This window comes from Phaethon lepturus, unplaced genomic scaffold, assembly GCF_000687285.1.
Source record: "Phaethon lepturus isolate BGI_N335 unplaced genomic scaffold, ASM68728v1 scaffold29164, whole genome shotgun sequence".
Classification (NCBI taxonomy): Eukaryota; Metazoa; Chordata; class Aves; order Phaethontiformes; family Phaethontidae; genus Phaethon; species Phaethon lepturus.
In genome coordinates this window covers 4,038-25,310 of record NW_010537456.1, presented here as the reverse complement: position 1 = coordinate 25,310, position 21,273 = coordinate 4,038, and the positions used below count along the sequence as shown (strand labels likewise).

Here is a 21,273-nt window from a genome sequence, read left to right as displayed (position 1 = left end):
AGAGACAAATGCCTTTGAGAAGCTTTCTGGGAGATTGGTCACAAAGGACTTGATCCAGCACCCATTAAAGTGTTGTCCAGTGAAAGAGTATCTTTGGAATTAATAATTTCTCTGGGGAGGCTGGTTCAGGACTACAGTCCAGTTGACGTGTCAGTCACTGGCAGGCACTGCAATGAACGCAGTCAGGGTACTGGCATGTAACCCTTTTGACTACACAAGCATGATCTACCAGGGAATTCCCCAAACATTCCTTGGAGTGCTTCATGGAGTGCAACACTTTGTAGCTGATGATTAAGCTAGAAACACAGCATGACAATTTTGAGCAGTAAATACCCAAGAGTATCCTTCCCCACCCACCAAACAATACCAGTGAAGAGGGACCACAGGTACAACACTAAAATCAACCCTAGGTTCCAGGGTTCAGAATCCCCAGGTCAGCATCTCCCACTTGTTTGGGGGAATGGGATTCTAGAAGAGCCTAACTCCTGGAGACAGCAAGGGAGAAATACAAAAACGCAAGGATTAAAAAACAGAAGGGGAGGTAATGATCCCCCTCTAGCATATTCCCTTTAAAACACTGTAATTAAAAACAAATTCACTTCGAAATTTGTTTCAAAATAGCCTGACAGTTTTAAAGATCTTAAAAAAATCAAAATATTCTTCACCAGTGTTCATTAAAATATCCCTGTAGCCTGAATAACTGCTACCACTTGTTTTGCATTAATATTGCTTAAATTAACATAATCACAAACATGCAAAATGTTAAAATTTCAATGTGTACATAGAGTAAACCCAAGTTCTAATAGAAAGACTCCTAATATTTCAAGGTTACAGGCTTGATTCAGTTTCCATCAAAACCGGTGGGATTCTCCCCATGGTGTCCAGTGGATTTTGGACTAGGCCTTAATAAGAGACAAGAAAACATTGTGTTTTATGGTGTAGGAACACACACAAAGTACATGTGTGTATATACGCTAGATATATAGTGCAACTTTTGCATTGCGCATCTTAAAGCAGTTGTATTTTAGCCAGTAAAATGACAATCACCACTGCATGCTATGTCAAACTAGGCTGTAAAACAAAAACAATACCCATTTAGAGACATTCATGTTGTTACTGTTGCCTAGTGAGCAGCTTTGAACGAAGCTTAATGATACATCCACTTGAACCCAGATATACATTTAAAAGGCAGAAAGCTGGCATTAGTACGATGGCCTCATTGATTTTATAAGTGCTCTGGATGACTTTGAAGGCAGGATATCATCTCTCTGACAGGCTTCCCTTCATAGCAGATTTGATACACAGCAGTGAATAGTGGAAACCTGAGGAAACAGGGTGGGGAAAGGAGATGCAGTCTAAGTTTATTCTGTAACATTTTCTTAAATGAAAGAAATAAAATGGGGTGAGGAGAGGGAGGGGAAAGAGAGAGACAGAAAAATCAATTTCTTTTGGTATTTGTCAAGTGCTAATGCTGGGCTGAAAAGTGCTGGCTAAATACAGAACCTACATGCATCTCTCAAATGAGTCACTCTCAGAAGCCTAGCTAGCTATAATAGAGCCTGCAACATCCATTATGTATGGCACAACCATTAAGTGACCTAAAAAATTAAAAAATTAAAACCACTTGCATCTTTCCTTGACATTCTTATAGCAGTACTCCTCTGTGGTTAAAAAGGATGACTGGCACATCAATTATGCATTATCTCAGAGCAATGATTTGATAATACAATTGCAGAATATGACACAAAGACACCCAAGAAGAAATTGAAGGTCAAGTTTTTAATAAAAGTCCAAAATTAAATATGGATTTTGAAACACTAAATTCTATCTCTCTTTTTTTTTTTTTTTTTTTTAATTTGCCACCTTTCCAACAACCCTCAAATTATTCAGGCTTCTCCGATAATCTGGAGGCTTTTTACAGCCAAGATGCTTTACAGAAATCTGTATTTGCTTTCTGTTCATCCTGGACAGTGACAGCCAGATAAGCCCCGTTTTCATACAGAGCCTGGTGAATTTTAGGATTATCTGTTCAACAGAATAAATATGCCATTTCAGTGTGGCCTTTTATATTGACAAATTTTGACCAAACACACCACATTATTTTGACTGAAATAAAAAATAAAGGTGCATTGGAGATGGCAATATAGTTAATTTCTGAGTGATTCAGAATACATCTGGACTAGGACTTTCTCTTCAGGAAAGTGGTCCCATCAGTCACTCTAAAGTTTGATCTGTAATGCACAAACGCAGCACTGAGCAGAATCCCCAACCAGTACTGAGTACCATATATGCTTGCCCACACACTCTGCTAGCACGTGTTATACTGCGGTAACTCTGGTTGCTGGACGAGACCACCTAACTCTGAGCCACACAGCTCTGAACTAGACTCCGCAAAGAGAAGTCATGAGCCCTTCAGAAGTACCACATGGTGATGCCTGCATTTTCGGGGATTTGTACTTGTCTAAATGTAATATTCTGTTTTCCTGGTGGGGGTGGAGGGTGGGGGGGGAAGTGGGGGAATGGACATGCTTGTGAATTTAGTCCATTGTTTCTATGGCTTTTATTACAAGTGCTCAAAAATGAAATGCTACATTTTGAAATTGAATGGTCAGGCATTGGAACAGGCTGCCCAGGGAAGTGGTGGAGTCACCATCACTGGAAGTGTTCAAAAAACGTGTAGACGTGGCACTTCGGGACATGGTTTAGTGGGCCTGGTGGTGTTGGGTTGACAGTTGGACTTGATGATCTTAGAGGTCTTTTCCAACCTATCTGAAAAGGTCCATTTCTTTTGGTTTTTTTTTTTGTGAAGAACAAGACAAAAATAGTAGCAATAGCAAAAACTATTTCAGGTCTATAAAACTGACTTGATTTTTGGTTGTAGTTCATCGGTGGGATGAACAAAATTAGCATATAGCCACATAGGTGCTCTTTCAAATCCAGTGCTACACTGTTTAGGTTGCCAAATGCTTACTAGGAAATATGTAGAAGAAAATTGATAAATGCAAATGTGTAACATGCCTCACATCACTCATTTTGTATAACGTACTGCTTGGTGGAGGCGGGGGCTGAATTTGCTTTTACTGTAAAAACTTAAATGTAGACACTAAAACAAAATCTGTTATGCCTATGTGAAATTTTACTGGAGGTGACCACAAAACACGTAAACTTTCTGAAGCAAAAGCAAGTTTCACACAGCTTTACATACAGTACTGGCAATTACTTCTCAGTGAAAAAGTACCACTACTACAAACCACATCTTGGTACATAAGTCTTGCTGTATATCACAGAGACCATTACTCTGCTGTGCACAGCTCTGCCACACTTCACACGGGGAAAGCAGAATCAAAGCTGACTGTAGGCTCATGGCCAGCAAACTCCAAATGCATCTTACGTCTGAGCACATTAAGAGGGCTAGTTCTACAACTGTTGAAATGAAAAAATGAATTGCACTGTAAATATCAATAGGCACCAACCCTACTACCAAGGCTCGTCTACTTTGAACTTTGACATTTCTATGTAGCCTTGGGACTCTTTTTGTAGGCTGAGAGTACGAAATTTTACTCCTACGAGACTCTTCCCTCTTCACTTTGAAACCATGCCTATTTCACTCTGTTTTGTCTTCTCAAGCAGTAGCAAGAGAGTTTTTGAAAAACACTTTGAAAGTTGCTTTCAAAAGTCTTGTTGAATGAGACCTTTTATGAAGAACTGACACATATACGTTGGTACACCAAACAGACATTAGCAACGCTCTGTTTTCGTATCTTTCATTAAATACACAACCCAAAGTCTTCTATAATGCACTCTGTTTGTTGTAAGATAGGGAAAAAAACAACCAAGCAAACAAAAAAACCCCCAAACACACCATCCTGTCTCATTCAGGGAAGCATAAACAGCAAAGACTGAAGCCAACATTTTAATTAGATTTTTTTCTGCAGTTAGCTTAATTACTGTACACTGCAGAGACAGACTTAGGTGCCATACTCCCAAAGATAATGTTAAAAAATAAGCAACTTAATGCAGCTGATCCATTAAAAATACACTTTAAAAACTGTGCTTTGAAAAAAAAATGTAACAAGGCTTGGTCTTCTGACTGGCAGTCATTTATTTTCTTATTTTGCCTCCTCTACAAACAGGAACACATAGAGATAATGCATCCCTTAATCTCATAAGGGGATAACTGTGTGTGTGGCTTTAGGAATCATACATGTTCTGACTTGAATACAAATGAACAAGTTGGGACAACCCGCTTAATTTCATACCACAAAAATACCCTCACCTACACAAGCAGATGGCAGGTTTTATCTTATAGCAAAGTGGAAGTCACAGTCAAGAACTGCGGTATCTAAGCTAGAATCCATGTGGATAGAAGCAGACACTATTCAGCTGAACAGCTATGCAGATCCTTAATAAAAAAGATCCTCTCCTTGGAGATAAGCAATGAATTTACTACTATGAAATGAGCTGCAAAGCCTCTTTGCAAGTCTCTTTAGGAAGCTCAGCTTCTATTTTCATATATTTTATTTTTTTCATATGTTAAAACACATTCTGCTATGCTTTCCTATGATAGCAGGAGGCAATAATACATTCTGTAAACAAAAGGGCATTCACAATTTTAATGTCACACTATTAGCTCTATCTAGAGCAATATTATTCTGAGGTTTTACTCACTTCCCTCCGTGACTTTTAACTAGGGATTAAGCTACACTTATTACAGTGATTTTCTTTTTGGCTAGTACCTTCATGAAGGTATCAAGACTAAAAATGCAAAAAGGCTTACTGGAGATAAAAAAGGGGTATGTGGAACTTGCTTTATCTGTTCATACGTACTTTTCCAGCATTCCTTTCTGCTTGAGGATGCGATACACTTCTGCAGAAGTCTGTGGTCCTTGCAGTTTCTGACCATTCAACATTTCTTGCTCCAATTCTTCAATAGACTAAACAACGGGGGCGGGGCGGGGAAGAGGGAAGAAAAGGAGAGCTATGATAAAAGTTTTCATAAGCCTGACAAACATCATCTGGATGGAAAAAAACCCCAGATGTTACTGAGGGTTTTTTCTTTCTCAAAGTGTACTTGAGTAAGCATATGTACTATTCTCCTATATTCTTGTTTGTAAATATTCTCCTTCTTAAATCCACATATCCCAACATCTTACCCCTCCAGCTTTTTTTTTTAATCATCCCTCCTTTTTAACACCTTTACACTCATTCTAGACTTGTAACACACTCAAAAATGAGAGGAAAGAGAAGGGTACTCACTCAGTACAGCTAGCATGTCTCAGGTAACTGTACTATTACTCCAGCAAACCAGGAGTACTAGTGCTTGCAACAATGGATTTCACCCAGTGAATAAAGTACCTTTCCAGTTTTAACAAATGCTTCTGCTACGCGTCGATTCCGGCCACCATAACACGTTGTGATGAGATCAGCAACTCCACAGCTCTCCAGGAAAGTGGCAGTAGACACCTGTCCTTTACAAAAAATTCTGGCAAAGGCAATCATCTCCATTAGGCCAAGGCGAATAACAGCAGCTTTGGTATTGTCACCGCAGCAAAGGCCGTCACAGAACCCAGCTCCTACTGCCACTATATTCTAATGAGAAGAGAAAAAACAAACGAGGAGTCAATTGTTGCTAACAGAATCCTAGAAGACACCAAAAGACAGAGTGCAGATGTCCTTAAGAACTGCAAATACTTTATTAATTTAAGACTAGACTGTTGTTTTGATGGTTTTTTTGTGTGTTTTTTTGGTTTTGTTTGTTTGTTTGTTTGGGGGTTTATGGGATAACCTTTAAAATAAAAAAAAGATGACAAGTCTTACATTACTAAGTATTTCCAAGGATAAAAGCATAGTTAAAGCTCTGGAACAAGTTGCCCCGGAAGCTGTGGAGCTATTATTAATGACTGTCTCCAAGAACAAACAAGTTACAATACACCCAAACAAGGTTTTATCTAGATTGAACTGTTCCTGCCCTGAGGTAGGGGTAAAGCTAGACTGACATCCCACGGCCCTTTTTCCCATACTTTCTTCATGATTAAAAGAATACTGACTCTAAGAAACATTTATTGACTTCCATGCTGATATGCTGGGGGACCAAATTCAGCCAAAGTAATCATATTCAGCCCTTTTAAGTATGCAGAGTTCCTATACCAGTAATAGTTAATCAAGGGTTCCCAAAAGGTTCCCTTTTCAGGAAGACCTTTCCTAAGCAAAAAATGCTGTTTGTTTTTTTTCTTCTTAGACCTGGTGACAGCCTTCTACAAAGATTGTACTGTTTCTCAGTGAACAGTCAGCTATACACTCCCTTCTTTGGTTTACAAACGTAGAGATTAGTTGAGACACATTTGAGTGAAGTGACTACAAAAGCTATTTTCTGGCCTGAGAGTCAGAGGCTAGCCATGGTTAGTTTGCCCCTACCAAAAAAAAAAAAAAAAAAAAAAAAAACAACCCTGCCAAAACCAAAACACTCCAAAAGCGATGGCATTCTGACATACTGATAAGGCAAACAAAGAAGCAACAGATGTAGTAATACCTTTTGCACACAACAACAGCAGCAGTGACCTCAACAGAGACCACAGGAGAACCAACATTATGGCACCTAGTGTAGTACCTGATGCAGGGGAAAAAAAACCCCAAGCAACCAAACCTACTTTAACTGTTGCTGAAGAAACAGCAACCGTCAGAAGTTGCTAATGAAAGCAACAAACTGATTATCAGCCAGTTTGGGGTTTTTCTTTTTGACTGTAAGAACCAAAAACTGCAGGCAGCTGCAGTGCTGTGTGGCCAATCGTGACTAGGTGACTCTCAGTCAAATAAGGTCAGAAGATGAGTCATTGCTTTTTGAGCAGCTAGCTGAGGTCTGAAGGTGACCTTAAGAATTGCAGACAGATATCTCAACATCAGACTTGAAGCAGCAAAAGATGATCAGACTTTCAAAGCTGTTACTTTAGATCATCTTGTCTTAAATCTTGGCTGTGATGATTCAGTCAATGTATGTTTTCATCAGATGCCTCTCCCAGAGCAACTTCCAATATTTGTTCATTTGGTGGCAAAGCAAGAGGAAGTCAAACAGGTATTTAAGAAGTTTTCAGATGGGATAACCCATTTAACTGGAATTTACACCTACGTGAAATCTGCAAGTGTTTAGTACTCAGCTAAAAACAAAAACATTTTTTAACAGCCTGTGGGCTTTTTGCACATACTTCTTGAACACTCCAATACTAAAGCTTCCCCTTCCCTCCAACTTCACCTGCTTTGACTTTTCTTTCCACTTTGAAACAGCCTACTTGATCATAATTTACAGTGTGATTTGGCCTATGGTATTTTGTTGTCTACTTCTACCTTTTGCAGTATTTGTCTTTGGAGCAACAGAAATACTGTTTTAAGCAAGTCATACCAAGACTAGTTAGTTCTGAGGAACTGGAGTAGGGAAGAAGGGAAGTTGTGTGTCTAGCTCTGAAACACTAAGCTCCTTGTTTGTACAATGTCCCTATTGTATAGTCTTAAATGTAGTTTGCAAATAATGAGAAAACAAGACAACTGATTATGCTCTAAAACACCCACCCACGCCTAGGAGACTGTTAGATCCTGCTCTACACAACCCTCAGGCCACAGCTATGAATTTACAAGCTCCACCATCTGGTTTCATTTAAATCCTTCAAGAATCTCTCTCTTGTGTCTAATACACTGTAGAGAACTGAACCATACCACACTGAAAGTTACACCTTACTGAAAGAAAAGCCAGTTCTTTAAAAACAAAACAACAACAAAATCTCACAAAATCTGAGACTGAGTGATCTTTCTGTCCAAAACAGGCAGCTTGGTACTTGAAATCTCCGGGTGCCAGCACTAAATTAAGCTTGTTTCAGGAAGATGCATAAACAAAACACAGATTAACACCCAATGGCACTAGCATTATAACAATCCTCTGAGAAGCAGAGTGGGGCAGCAGGAGAACCGTCTATCCAGCCAAAACATCTTTCTGTATCTGATATGGTTGATCCTGAACACTGCCACCGCTACAGCCCACACTTGAAGTTACAAGAGTTCCTGCAAACGCAACGGGTATACACTTGTGCAAGAGGAGAGAGACCACGTTTCCGTGAATATAAAGACTGACTGTATTTGCATACAGAACACGTGGGCCTGAGGGCCCAGTAAGCAAAGACTTTAGCCTACAGGCAAACCTATTGTTCCAAAGATTCAAAAATACTATCACAACAACCCCAAAATGACTGCAGCACATTGTTCCTCTTGGCCAGAGGGATTCAGAGCTCTCAAAACCACTTCACGCTTGAGCAAACACATTTCCCCCATATCGGCATTAACAGCTTCATACGTTAAAGTATGCATCCTGTAAGCAAAATGCACAGGGCGTTTTTATATTGCATATGGCTTTAAGTTACTAAAATACTTTGCACTAACAGGCAAGTCTTTAGCTGATCTGGTGTCCAGAATCTGGCATTAGTCCTAGTCCTGGTTATTCCATGAACAAGGCCTGGACGCAGTTACTGCAGCACTGGGACAGTGAAGCTATACTCCAGAAAAGAAATGTTGATGCCAGGCAGTGCTCACAGTATGTGTCACAGCAAATGAGAAAGTGTCTTTTACTTGCACAGGCCCTGCTGCAGACATGCCAGAGGTCACAAATGCAAGGTCAACAGATGACCAAGGAACCAAGGTTAACAAGTCTGCAGGCTTTGCTGACAGATTGTTCTCTTACACAGTCAGTGCTCAGAAATATCCAATTGCCAGTTCTACACTGTTTACAGTAAGTTTGTAGAGTGCTCATGAAGACAGCTTCAGAAGCCATTTCTGGGGCAACCATTACCTCTCCATAATTAAATGGGTCATTAGAGAACTAAGCAGAAATCTTAATTCATCTAGGACATCCAGCCTTCCCTGAGGTAGTGTCACAGCTCAGCATAGCCTGTTTTCCCTCCTACTTACACAGGAACTTGGAGAAGCTCCTTGCTTCACATCATGCTGAGAGGGGTCAAATGAAGACTCAACAAATCAAAGACAGTATCATCAGGGCTGTCAGACAGATTAAGCATAAACTGCTTGCTCGCTCCTGGCAAACTTGAATGTAAGTAACTGATTTCATTTCCACTTAATCTCAGGAAAGAGCAGTTCCCACAATCAACTTCTACAGTACCTAGACAGACTATCCAACAGTGACTGCCATGAATACACTTTGCAGGACCACCTTTGTAAGTAATAAAACTGGGTTACATAACCTGGTAAACAATAAATCATCGTTATACTTCTTACTTCTTTGCTTATGGCTAAGCTGTACCCGTAAAATTTAGAGATGTGCCTGAAGCAACCTGAGAGGCAACCACCGCTTGCTGCTCCTTCTCCTTCCTACAGTAAGTGTCACCTCTGTCTTGGTCCCTGGCTGCTGCCACTTGAGAGAGTTTAACTCTCCAGATCCCTGAACAAATACATCAGGCAGCTGGAGCATGGCCATTTTCCTGTATCCAGAGATTAGATTCTCACTTCTCCTTCCCTCACACTCACCCCTGTCACTGGGTAAGTGATGCCAGTACAGTTTACACCCAAGAATGCAGCTACCAATATTTATTTTGCCTCTCAAGCATGCTGCTTATACACCAGCTCAGTCTTGCCTCACATCTGTGCTGTTTGATTGTAAGACCACACACTGGCACAGGCCCTAAGGACTCTAAGGACACCTCAGTGGTGTTAACTTTGGGTCTCTGCTACTCTGCCGTATCAGATCCATCAGCATCCAGGAGCACATCCATACATATGCATAGCTGCACATATTACTCTTACAGTGGTGTCATAATCTTTAAGCACTTCCTAGGAAGGCCCCTTCATCGTCTGGTAAATGGCAGCTGAAACTTGTAGGTGGCCTTGGGTCAGGCTGCCTGTAAAGCCAGCTGGACACCTTGAAACTGAGCTATACACATTTCAAGTTTGTTAATTTCTGACCATAACACTTAGAAAAGGTCAACAAATAAATGTGAAATGTGCTTCAGTTCTCAAAAGAAAAAAAATCCTGATAGAGAAGAACATGCCAAGCATTTTTTGTTCCTACAGCTAACAAGTTACTGTAGACAGCTGTTCTTCCTCAGTATCATCACATTTTGTGAAGTGACTACCATTGCCTATTCAGCCAGTCTCCAAGCTGACACAAGACTGCAGTTTCACTGCGATGATTTCTACACTTCAGTACATCTCCATCAGCCCACTGTCACAAAAATAAATACAGTAAATGAAGTGGATATTCAATATATATATATGCGCATATGTATATAAATAGCAGTCAAGCAGATGTTCGTTCATGATCACCCAGCTGCAATACCTATTATTACAGTCTGAATTCAAATATGCTTCAAAAAACAATTTTCAAACCTTAAATTATCATGATTGTAAGGGAAAGCTGTGCTCAGAGCACTCTGTTACTCCTCTGTATTTTTCCCAACATTTAGGCAACCATCCACATTGAAAATCTTCCCTGCTGAGAAAGGCTTGCAGAAATAGAGCGAGGTAAGTATAGAGTTTTAACAAGATCTAGTCTATTATGCCAGAAATACCAGAAAAGTCTCCTTTTCCTAAGCTGGTATTTATAGAAAAATGCAGAAGCTGGGAGAATATACTGTTTCTCATAGAGAATATACTGTTTCTCATCTCATTTCTCATCTTTTAAATACCAATACAGAAGTTACTTTTACTATTTCCACATCCAAAAGACAGTCTGGACTGGCATATGTGCCCGCTTACTTCTGTCCTCTAAGCTGTAGTTTCCAGTGACACTGCCAACATTTTGAATTGGCATTGCTATAGAAAGAGAGAAGAACCTCTCTTTTTATACATTTCTTCACACAACACGGCACTATCATCTTCTGAAACTGGGATTTCCTCCTTCCAGCAAGTTAAATAATGCTATTTTTTACTATTTTTTCATGAAGTAACTTTCCAAGTTAAATAAAGTAACCATCAGTTGACAGAAGGTACACTTGAGATTTTTCCCTAAAAAGAATCACATGAAAAGATGCTTATTTTTTTCATTTTTATTGAAAATATTACTAATCATAAAAAAGCAAAATGTTTGTTGTTACCCTTAGCAAACAATTATCCTAATAATGAGGATGTACATCTTCTAAGAAAAAAAGCTCAAGTTGACATACCACTATTCACATCTGAGCTTTCCATTTTGCTTTGCCCAGGCAATAAACACACACCCATCTGTTTCATTGTAGCTTCTTCATTTTCTTTCAGAGGCATACATGTTCCCAAAGTATTAATAAACGTTTGTAATGTTCAAGTTAAAAACAGCTAAGGAAATTATTCACATGCTGTCAGCACAAGACTTAAAACTCTTTCTAGTTTATTTGTAAATGAAAAAATACTTTTAAAAATACCATTTTAAGAAAATTTTCTTTGCTATTAAGGAAGAGTTGTATGTTTAAAACACATCACCTATACTAGCATGACTGATCGATGCCACTTTATGGCAGTTCATGCCTTTTAATCAGGCAAGAAATCCATAGTATTTTTAAACAAGTTAATCTACCTTTATTTTGCTTTTTGTTTAGAGCTCATACCATGCATTTCTTTGGAAGTCTCAACTCAGTTAACAAAATATACTGCAATCAAAACCAAATGACCAGAGCACACAGAATATATACAGCTGTTTAGAAATGCAACTAGAGAGTTCAGTCTGCAGGATGCATGATGAATAATGAAGCAGGAAGGAGGAACAAAACAAGGCTACAAAGAAAATACACGTTTCACCTCAGTATCTTTCCAGGTCAAGAACAAGAACTTATTTAAGTTCTTCTGCACTTCCAAAAAGATACTGGTTTCTTGCCTGACGTGGACCTTTACAGTGGAGTTTGAGTGTCTGCTGACTAGCTGCTCAGTTTGATGGGCACGCTCATCTCTAGCGCCCTTTCACGAGGTTTGTCTGGAATAAAAATTACCTGGGACAGAACTCCTCTATCAAGCAAGAATTTAAGCTAGCCAGAAAACATCAGGCTGAGCAGATTTCAAAGAAATAAATCCGTAAAACTTTTTGACTAATTTCATGGGTCTATAGACAGGGATTTCTTTCCTGCTAACCTCCCATATCACCACGGCATTTTAAAGCAATGGCTGTGGAGCCAAATTATGAGCTCCACAATCTTGAGAAATTGCTACAAATACAGTAACTCCAAAGCATGTTACACCAAAGTGTATCCCACTAGCCCAGTGCACAGACCCATGACCTCCTCCTTCTCAGGACTTACAGTATGACAGCTCTCAAGACAAAATTATCAAGAAAACCAGTATGCCAAAAATTACATTATTATAGCTATCAATCTACTTCCCGCTGAGCAGGAATCAGAACTCCTTAGCTTAAAGACATCATTCATTGGCTTGGTAGCTTTGCAAGTGAACAGTGTACTTCACACATAATTTCAACAGAGAAAACAAGGCAATACAAAATAATTATACAAAACATAAAAAATAAAAAAGTAAGCCAAATTACCTGCTAAACCACTACACTCATCAGAAATGTTTCTATGATAGATATCAGATAACGTGAACTACAGTACAGCTTTCTTTTCACTAACAGCCTGAATATTAACCTGAAAAAAACAGCAATAAGAATATGTTTCAGCTAGCCTTGGCTTCCTGGCAGCATCAATTTTGTTACCAAAAAAATTCCAGATGAGTAACTGTCCAAAATAACTTTGTTCCTATTCAGGTCATTACTGTATGTGGTTATCCACATGAACCTTGTGCAGTGTATGTCCACAAATTATAAAACGTAAGAGTACTCACATTGTGCAAGACAACCAAGAGGGGAATAGTTTTGTCAACAGACACAAAAGATTAATACCAACTTCTTTCTCCCATTCTTTTTGTGAACACGCTGTTGCAAAAAGGGAACTAAAATGAATCTAGAAGTATGCTGATCAGTTAGATGAAATCAACACTTGTTTCATGTTTCATGTGTAAGCTGGAGAACGAGGGAGATGGTGACACAAGGGACTAAAAGCCAACCCTCAGAACATGCTGCTCCCTAATTTCCCATCTAGTTCTTCCGGAAATGTTACGTAGCAGGTTTATATGAAGCACAATAAACTTAATTCTTTACATGAAAATATCCTTTTTTCTCCAAGGATCACCATTCCATCTGTGTACCAACTGCAGCCTGTTAATCTTACCTTCAGAGCACCGCAAAGCTCAACTGTATCTGCATCATCTACTACAGTTATACGGAAGTTTGGAGTCTGCAGGAGTTCTTTGAAGAGAAGGCCATTTTCCAAGATTTTGCTGCCTGTTGAGAGACATATGAATGAATAATGAATAATTTATTTGGGTATTATTTAGCCTTTCCTGTGCAAGCCAAAATACTTAAAAGCAGAGCTAAAGTTGTTCTTCCTTCATCCTAAACAGACTCCTATTTTAAGTGACTAAACAAATGTCTACATGGCATTTAAAAGCTCTGCACTGAGTTACTCTGGACTTCTTCATAATTCATTGTCTGCTCAGCAATAGATTCTAAATAACAATGCCATTAATTCTCTATACTATCTCTTTTTTTTGATCATTCTCTTTAAAACGAATAGTTAATAATAAAACAAAGATGAACTAAAAATACAAAAAGTGCAATTCTACCAATTATTTTCAAGGCCTGCATTCCAGAAAAATACCCACTGATAAAACCACGTCAAGGATGTTTTATTAATTGAGGATGCTGCCACTGACAAATATTTCTAAGCACTAAGAGGTAATTCAACCATTCAAAAATAAGTTCAATGCAAAAGCTGTTAATGAGAGGTTACAAAGCTAAAAATGCACAAAACTGTAAAAATTAACACTGAAAAAAATAACGTGAATGCTGTGCTATTATGTATACACACATATGCCTACCTAGACCCTGTGAAATCCAAGACCAGGCACATCTTTGTGCTGCAAAGGTGCGCAGACATAAACGCACAACTAAAACCATGTCTAGCTTTTGGGGGTACTAATTATTCTGAGAAATTAAAATAAGATAATGATACCTTCAAAAAAACCCAACCCAAACATCCATGAAGGTACCATCTGTGACCATAACACCTGAGCTGGAGTACAGAATATATAATCATTTATCCATATAAAGCCATGCAGACCCAAGAAAAATCTTAAGTAACAAAATAAAGCAATTTATTATGTGTAGGGTTATAAAAAGCATGCTTAGTATTTCACCTGCTAAGGTCACAACCTTAGTCAGACTAGGTAAAATTGCACTCCTCCCTCTCCCTCTATTCCCAGTATGGTCCTAGTACTTTTAGAAGTGTAAACATTCTAGGAAATTCAACGTTAAAATAAGAAGAACACAACAGATTCTGATAACAGCCAGCTAATGTTGAAAACGATATAATTTGAACTATTTGGTGTCCAACTGTGAAGATAGGAGCATGTTTTAAACATTCTTATGACTGGGAACAGTACCTATTGTAGTTTCACAGAATTTCTCTGCTGCCACCTCATTGGCAATGTTGGCTCCCATCAGCACACTGATGTCTATTCCCATCTTCTCCCGAATAATGTCAGAGATGAGTTTGAGTCCCTCCGGGCCTTCATCTATTCCCTGCAGCCAACATTAAATGGAATTACTAAAAAGTCGTTCATTAGGCACAGTAGAGAAGAAAGGACACCACAATTAATCTTGTCCAAGGATGAGAACTGCAACAAGGCCAATTCAGATAGAGACTAAAGATGACAGACTTGCTACCAGTGAAACTTCTGCTATTGCTGTGACCTCTCCAAGCTGTCTTCTTTTCATAGGAGGTAGCACCTTAAGAATTATGACTAAACTCTAGATGATGGTAACAGTTTTTATTCCATGCTGGAAGACCTGATTCTAGGAAGTGCTGAATATTCAACTTTGGTAGTTCAGAATCTCAGCTGCTTATTATCAGTGTATCCTTACTAAAACCAGTGAAGCATCACCAATCCATCAGCTGTGAATCGGACCTGCACTTGGATTTGAAGCTGCACCAAAAGTCACAAAATGGCATCCCAGTAACTTGTTTTGTGAAGAGGTATCAGAGACAGATTCCCATGTGTATAATACCAACAACACTTTACTAGTAGAAACCCAGTTTAATAATTTTGAATACTACTACAAATGGAACAGCCGTACACAGATATGTAGAAAGTTGAACAACTGAGAATAATTTAACTTCTAAGGATATTTTAAATCTGTATTTATAATGCACTCTTTATAAAGCATGAAAATTAGGGGCAGAAATAGGACCTTAGAAAAGATGGCCCCAGAGATTAATGCTGCAATGCAGAAGAGAGTCTGGTACCCTGAATTGCCTGAACCAAGAACTCCAAACAAGACCGCTTTCTTCTCAGAAAATCCTTTTCTCCTAGCCTGCTAAATGCAGACTCCTTTTGAGTTTTCAGAACAGGGGCATGGCAGACAAGGTACTGAAATGGTCTTTCTTTCCCACAGTATACCACCTTTTACACAGTATTACTTGCTAATGTTGGGGATTTGGTACTTTTTGGGATTGGTAATTTTGAATTATGACTTCAGGCAAAAAGGCAGCATAATCCTTCACTACTTACAGATACACACACACACTTGTATGGTGCCAGTAATGACATTTCAGGCAGGCAGTAATTTGCATTTCCACAGATCAGAGGTGTTATTCCTTATGTAACATGGTACAATCAAAAGACATGTAGAAATGCCTGCATAAAACCAGCGAATTAAGCTACAGACAACAGTACTTGCATTTCTGCATTATTTTTCAATCTGTATCACTTAATGCACAGCTCTGCTTTCTCATCTTTAATGAGCCATACAGAAAGAATCTGAAAGCAAGCACACATATACATGTTGTATTTTTCCCTCACGGTGTCAAAAATGTCCCCACAAAATAACTGTAAGGCCTCTCCTAAGCAGGCAATTAATAAACAGAGAAGCATGCACACATTGGTAACAACTCCAAAAATGTGAATACATACACAACAATTATTCATCCAAGTGAAAGGAGATCAGAGAGGCTTAGGTGCCAAATTCAGCTCTGCTATGAAACAGATGCAACTTCTGACAAAGTCAAGGAGAGCTGCACCTGTTTCTTGTAGAGTTAAATCCAACACCGAATGACAAGATGACAGGAGAAAAACACCCCTCCCTCCCCCAAAAACCAAGGCTCCAACATGGGATTTTCCACTGGGCACCAATGATCCCCAGGCAATGCAAGTCCAATTCTGTGGTCGTCACTTGTGTCCTAACATGCCTGCCAGAGCAATCCCTGGGGCCTGTAGATGAAAATGAGATTGATGTTGAAGCTGCCTGGAGAGTATTTTGAGTCACCTCCACCTGTCTTGCTTCCTGTGCTCATTGCTCTACTGCATCGTAAATTGTACATGGTTCTTCTCTCCACACACACACAATGATTTGTTAGGTTTTCATAGACACCAGTGATCAGAATTTATGTAAAGCATCACAGCTGCAAATGTTTCAATGGGAACACAGATTAACCAGCAGACAAATCTCTTTATTTGCCAAAGACTCAGTTTTATCATCAGATGTTAGGCTCTGCTTGAAGATTAGACTGCCAAAAAAAAAAAAAGAAGGATAAAAGATGACACACAGCTAACTTGCCAAGCAATTTAGAAAGCACAGAAACAAGATGTCCCATTAATGATATTTTTCAGAGCAGAACTGCACTTCAACTGCCAAAGTTAACACAAGCCATTTTAACAGCATTAGTGTTGAGCATAATGAGACCACTAAAATATGCATAAATATGCATAAATATGCATAAAGAAGCTGCAAAAGTAGAGGAAAGAATGCTTCCCTGCCTCTACCACTTAATTTCATTGTTGTGTTCAATCTCTGCGCTTTCTTCTTAAATGATACTTTTAATGATGCACAGTTATGCCTTTTCATAAAAGCTAACAGGTACTTTGCATTCTCCTGCAAAAAAATTAAAAGGGGCCTCACACCATTTCTTTCAACAGACCATCCACCTACTGATGCAGTGTCACAACATGACAGTAGGAAGCTGCCTAGTAATCAACTCTGCTTTGCATGGCAGGTGTCACTATTTTACTTATATTACAATAAGCATGGGATTTTTGTTTTGTTGGGATTTTTCTGTTTGTTTGCAGTTTGGATTTTTTTTTTTTTTTTTTTAAGGTAAGTACCCCTGCCCCACCTTTTTTTTTTTTTTTTTAAACATAGCCATTAATCAACACTCCATTAAAGCACTGGTAATCAACACCCAGAGCAGTAAACCCAAGGGAATATAGGCTCAGACTCTGACTTCAGATATGCTGATATAAATCCTCATTTACTCCACCGATTTCATTAGAGTTATTCCTATCACTAAGATCATGGGAACATAAATCACATTTAGCAAATTAAAGGAGAATTAAGTTTATCTTAAGCTTACAGAAGAAAGAAGCATAAATGGACAACTTCAAAGCAATAAACTTAAGGCCATCTAGGACAGTTGTGTTGTTTTGATGCTATGCATTCAGCTCTTTTAACACTGCCTTATTTTATCCTCCTACACTATGAAAAGTTTTTCTACAAAATGCAGCAAGTACACTTGGAAAGCATCACTTTTTCATACATGTCAGCAATATATCAGGTCAGCACTGACAAAACAATACAGCTTTGATGGGCTAAACTACAGAAACAAGCTTGCAGTAAGTAGTGATAGGGGGTTTTTGTTCTTTTTAAGCATTTTTCAGAAATGACAATAAACGAGGGAATGTGTGCTGAGAAAATGGCCTACTCTCAACTAAGTACAAAGGAAAAACAAACCAGAATCTTCCAAACCTTGTAGGAATAGCTTATTCTTTGCAGCTAAACACACAGAGGAACAAAAACCAAACAAAAACCCAAACAAAAGTCCATCCATATTTAAAAATTCTCCTACCACCAAAACTACAAACACTTCAGTGAAACACTTCCTGCACCTCTGCCCCCTCTTATTTCCTATGCCCAAACTGTCTTTTTGGGCCATGCTGAACAGACTCTCTCGTTGCAACACAGTATTTCACATGAACAAGAGCACTATCTGCTCAGTCACATTAAATTCTCTCCGCAGTTCCTAAAATGATCAACTCAGTGTGTGGGATGTGCGTTAACAATCAAAGCATTATGCTTGTGCCCTGTTATTCATCTAATGATGTCTTTGGAAACAACAAATAAAAGATCAGAAAGCTTGGTGGTGCAAAACATATTCACTCCCTCTTTCTTTTTAAAAGTCTTGTGAACAGCCTCATTTTCTTCTTCCTGCAAGCACTAGCCTAAAATAAAACACCACATAACAATCCACTAATAACCGAGACAAATTCCAATCTTAAATCTAGAAAGGTTTAATAGAACAATCAAGCAAATATTGCAAAGAAACGTTTCATATAAAAATATCAAGCCATCTTGTTTTATAAGATTCCATGCCACATTCTCAGTTATTAATGCATAGTATTTATTATACCTTTATGAGAGTTATACCAAGTGCTTTCTTGGGTACTCGTCCTGTGATTTCATCACAAACTTTATGAATGAACTGATGCGGAATGACAAAAACCAGCAAATCTGCATCCTGTACAGCTTCATTAAGGTTTGGGACAGCAACCTGTGTAGTTATGGGAGAGAAAGGCCACGTAACTTCTTAGAATTAACACTACATACAAGTGTTATCAGGTAAGTAGAAGACATTATGGTCTTAGACCAAATGCTACAAACTACCGTGCTTCATCACTGACAATAAGCAGTAACATAAACTTCCCAGAAAAGCAAAAGAATTTAAGATTTCAAACAAGCTATTTTATGTCTCGAAACAGGCATCTTCATGGCCACCAGCATTGTTAGTGCAACGAAAATTCAAAATTTTCTGTAACATTCAAATAAGTACTTTGAGTAAGAAAGCACAAAATAAGAAGCTGCCTTCTCTTTGACAAAATAATCTCAATTTTTGATAAATTATTGCATGCACAAAAGTAGTTTCTTTACTTAGTTCCTTATACACTCAAATTTCTTCTCCATGCCTCTTACACCTACTAGTTTATATTCTCTTTCTCTGTACTCATAGATTTTGTATACCCTTTAAGAAGGTGGCCTACTTTGAAGTCACTTGCCAGACTCCACTTCTCCCAACACTTGATGATCCTCTTAAAATAAACTCGGTATTACTAATACATACTTAAAATGTATCAGTAAGCTCGACCTATTGATAAGCAGGACAAACTTGAATCAGCAGGTAGTGGACAGCAGAAACACCACACCTGCTGAAGGCTAGGGAAATGGGATTTGAGCATTATTGTTAAAAAGAAAACTGCAATGCATGGCAATTCATGTTTTTCCTGCCCAAAATCTTTACTGAATTGTCAGCTGCTGCAGTCTCTTCCTATAATGTTTTTGAGGTAAGAGTCACCACTTGCCCACCCACCATCATGTCACACCAACACAGAATAGATGTGGAGACCCACTGTTCTGCCCTGGCGATGCTACATCCAACATGCTGATCTGACTGCACATAGTTGAAACGCAACTGGGAACCAGATAAACTGCAAACAGCTTGCAGTTTGCTTGAGAAATACTCTAGCTCTCATCCTGTAATACTTTCTAAGAGTTTCAGAGTACTTGAAATCCCTTCAATTCTCACTGACCAGACAGCTTGCTTCCAAAGTTGGGGCCAAATTTTTTTTTTAATGGGTATGGTCAGAGCTGTTAATCGCACCGTTGTTTTCACATTTGCTTCCTTATACAGAAGCTTAAGTAACATAGAGACAACAGTGAGACCAAACTAAAAAAAAAAGATAGTACAGTGCATTAGTACAGTCCGTTGGATTTACCTACCTACATAATGGCATAATTTTACTTGTTCAAATCTCTGATATCATCAGTAAAATAGCATACAGTTTGAAATATTATAAACCCTAAAGTTGTCAACAAAACAAATTTCTACCTCCACTCACAGCATGAGCAGTGTTCCCTCTGCTCCATAACTAGAATTTAGCTTCTAAGCCTTACCACATTATCTGGCAGCTTGTATCCAGGGAGATATTTCACATTTTCATGTTCATTATTTATGATATCTGTCAGTTTTCTCCCATTAATATTCTCCTCGAAGACCCACATCTTCACTGTGGAAGCAAACTTTTGCAATTTTTTTACATTATTGCCTATTATTTTGGCAACTGCAGAACCCCTGCAAGAAAGAAAGCAAAAATATTCTAAAAAAATTATGATTTTGCTCTAGAAGAAAGTGATTGTGTTAAAATAAACAGAAATTAATGGGTTATTGGACCAGTTACTATGTAGCATTTTTGATCTAATAAAACAAGTGGAAAAATACACCAGTCATTCACACCTGCTGCTTTCTCTCAAATAAATATACCTAGAATAGGTTGGACTGAAGCATTTACTGAAAACATCCTTACTTATTTTGTCTGCTTATTGGCTATCAAGTGAGAGTTTGAGTTGTATTTCCTCATATCAAATGGATTATATCTTCAAAGCAGTGGTAAAAGTGACATACTCAATTTTTAAAAATGGATCATTTTCACCTTTAAGAAACGGGAAGCTTTCTTTGCTAAGATGACTGACCCATCAATTGCTGTACAATGTTGATATGCATTTAAAGCCAAGAAACATTGATATCTTTTATAAGTTCTAAGCTTTATGGTTATGCTGCCAACCTCACATAATTTAAATATTGCAACAGCGTCCTCTGAATTTGCATGCAGACAATTCCATTACTGTTAGCCTCATTTTCTCCCTAAGAACAGCACACAGTGAAACCTGTAGGACGGTGATCAATTTTACTACTCATATGTTTAAGCAACAATGAAATTAATCAGAATTACTGAAGCCACAGACAAGAAGAGAAACAAACACAAACTTTCCTTCCATTCCTAGCCTGAATGCTATATGGAAGAAAAAGATACGGTTACATACAGCCTGTTAACGTAATTTCCTTTCCTGGGACAAGAAGGTGGCTTCATAATTACTGATAAACTACCAAGCAGTCCAAAAAACCAACAATTGTTGAAAGATGTGAAAAAAATACAGAGTCACCGAACCAAGGCTTACGTGTGTTTGTGTGGAAACTGCACACTATATTATAGGAGATAAGAACACTTTAACTTTACAAATCTAGTTATACTCACACACTCCCCTAAATATATTATGGACATTGCTTGTAATAAACTCATAGCTGGCAACTAAACCAAATAGATTTCTGCACTGGGAGCTTTTAATATGGCACAACTCATTGTGCTATATTAAAGATGTGT

At 38.4% G+C, this 21,273-nt stretch overlaps 1 protein-coding gene across 1 annotated transcript; it reads right to left on the bottom strand.

The window, feature by feature from the left end:
* Nucleotides 1-980: 980 nt before the first annotated feature.
* On the bottom strand, nucleotides 981-20,181 carry GPD1L (glycerol-3-phosphate dehydrogenase 1-like). Its single transcript, XM_010286493.1, has 7 exons — nucleotides 20,009-20,181; nucleotides 18,471-18,611; nucleotides 14,452-14,590; nucleotides 13,179-13,291; nucleotides 5,356-5,589; nucleotides 4,828-4,934; nucleotides 981-1,322 (listed from the first exon to the last, which is right to left on the bottom strand). Exons 1-7 carry the CDS (start codon nucleotides 20,114-20,116, stop codon nucleotides 1,226-1,228), a joined length of 939 nt encoding a protein of 312 aa, XP_010284795.1. The 5' UTR covers nucleotides 20,117-20,181; the 3' UTR covers nucleotides 981-1,225.
* Between the last annotated feature and the right edge of the window lie 1,092 nt (nucleotides 20,182-21,273).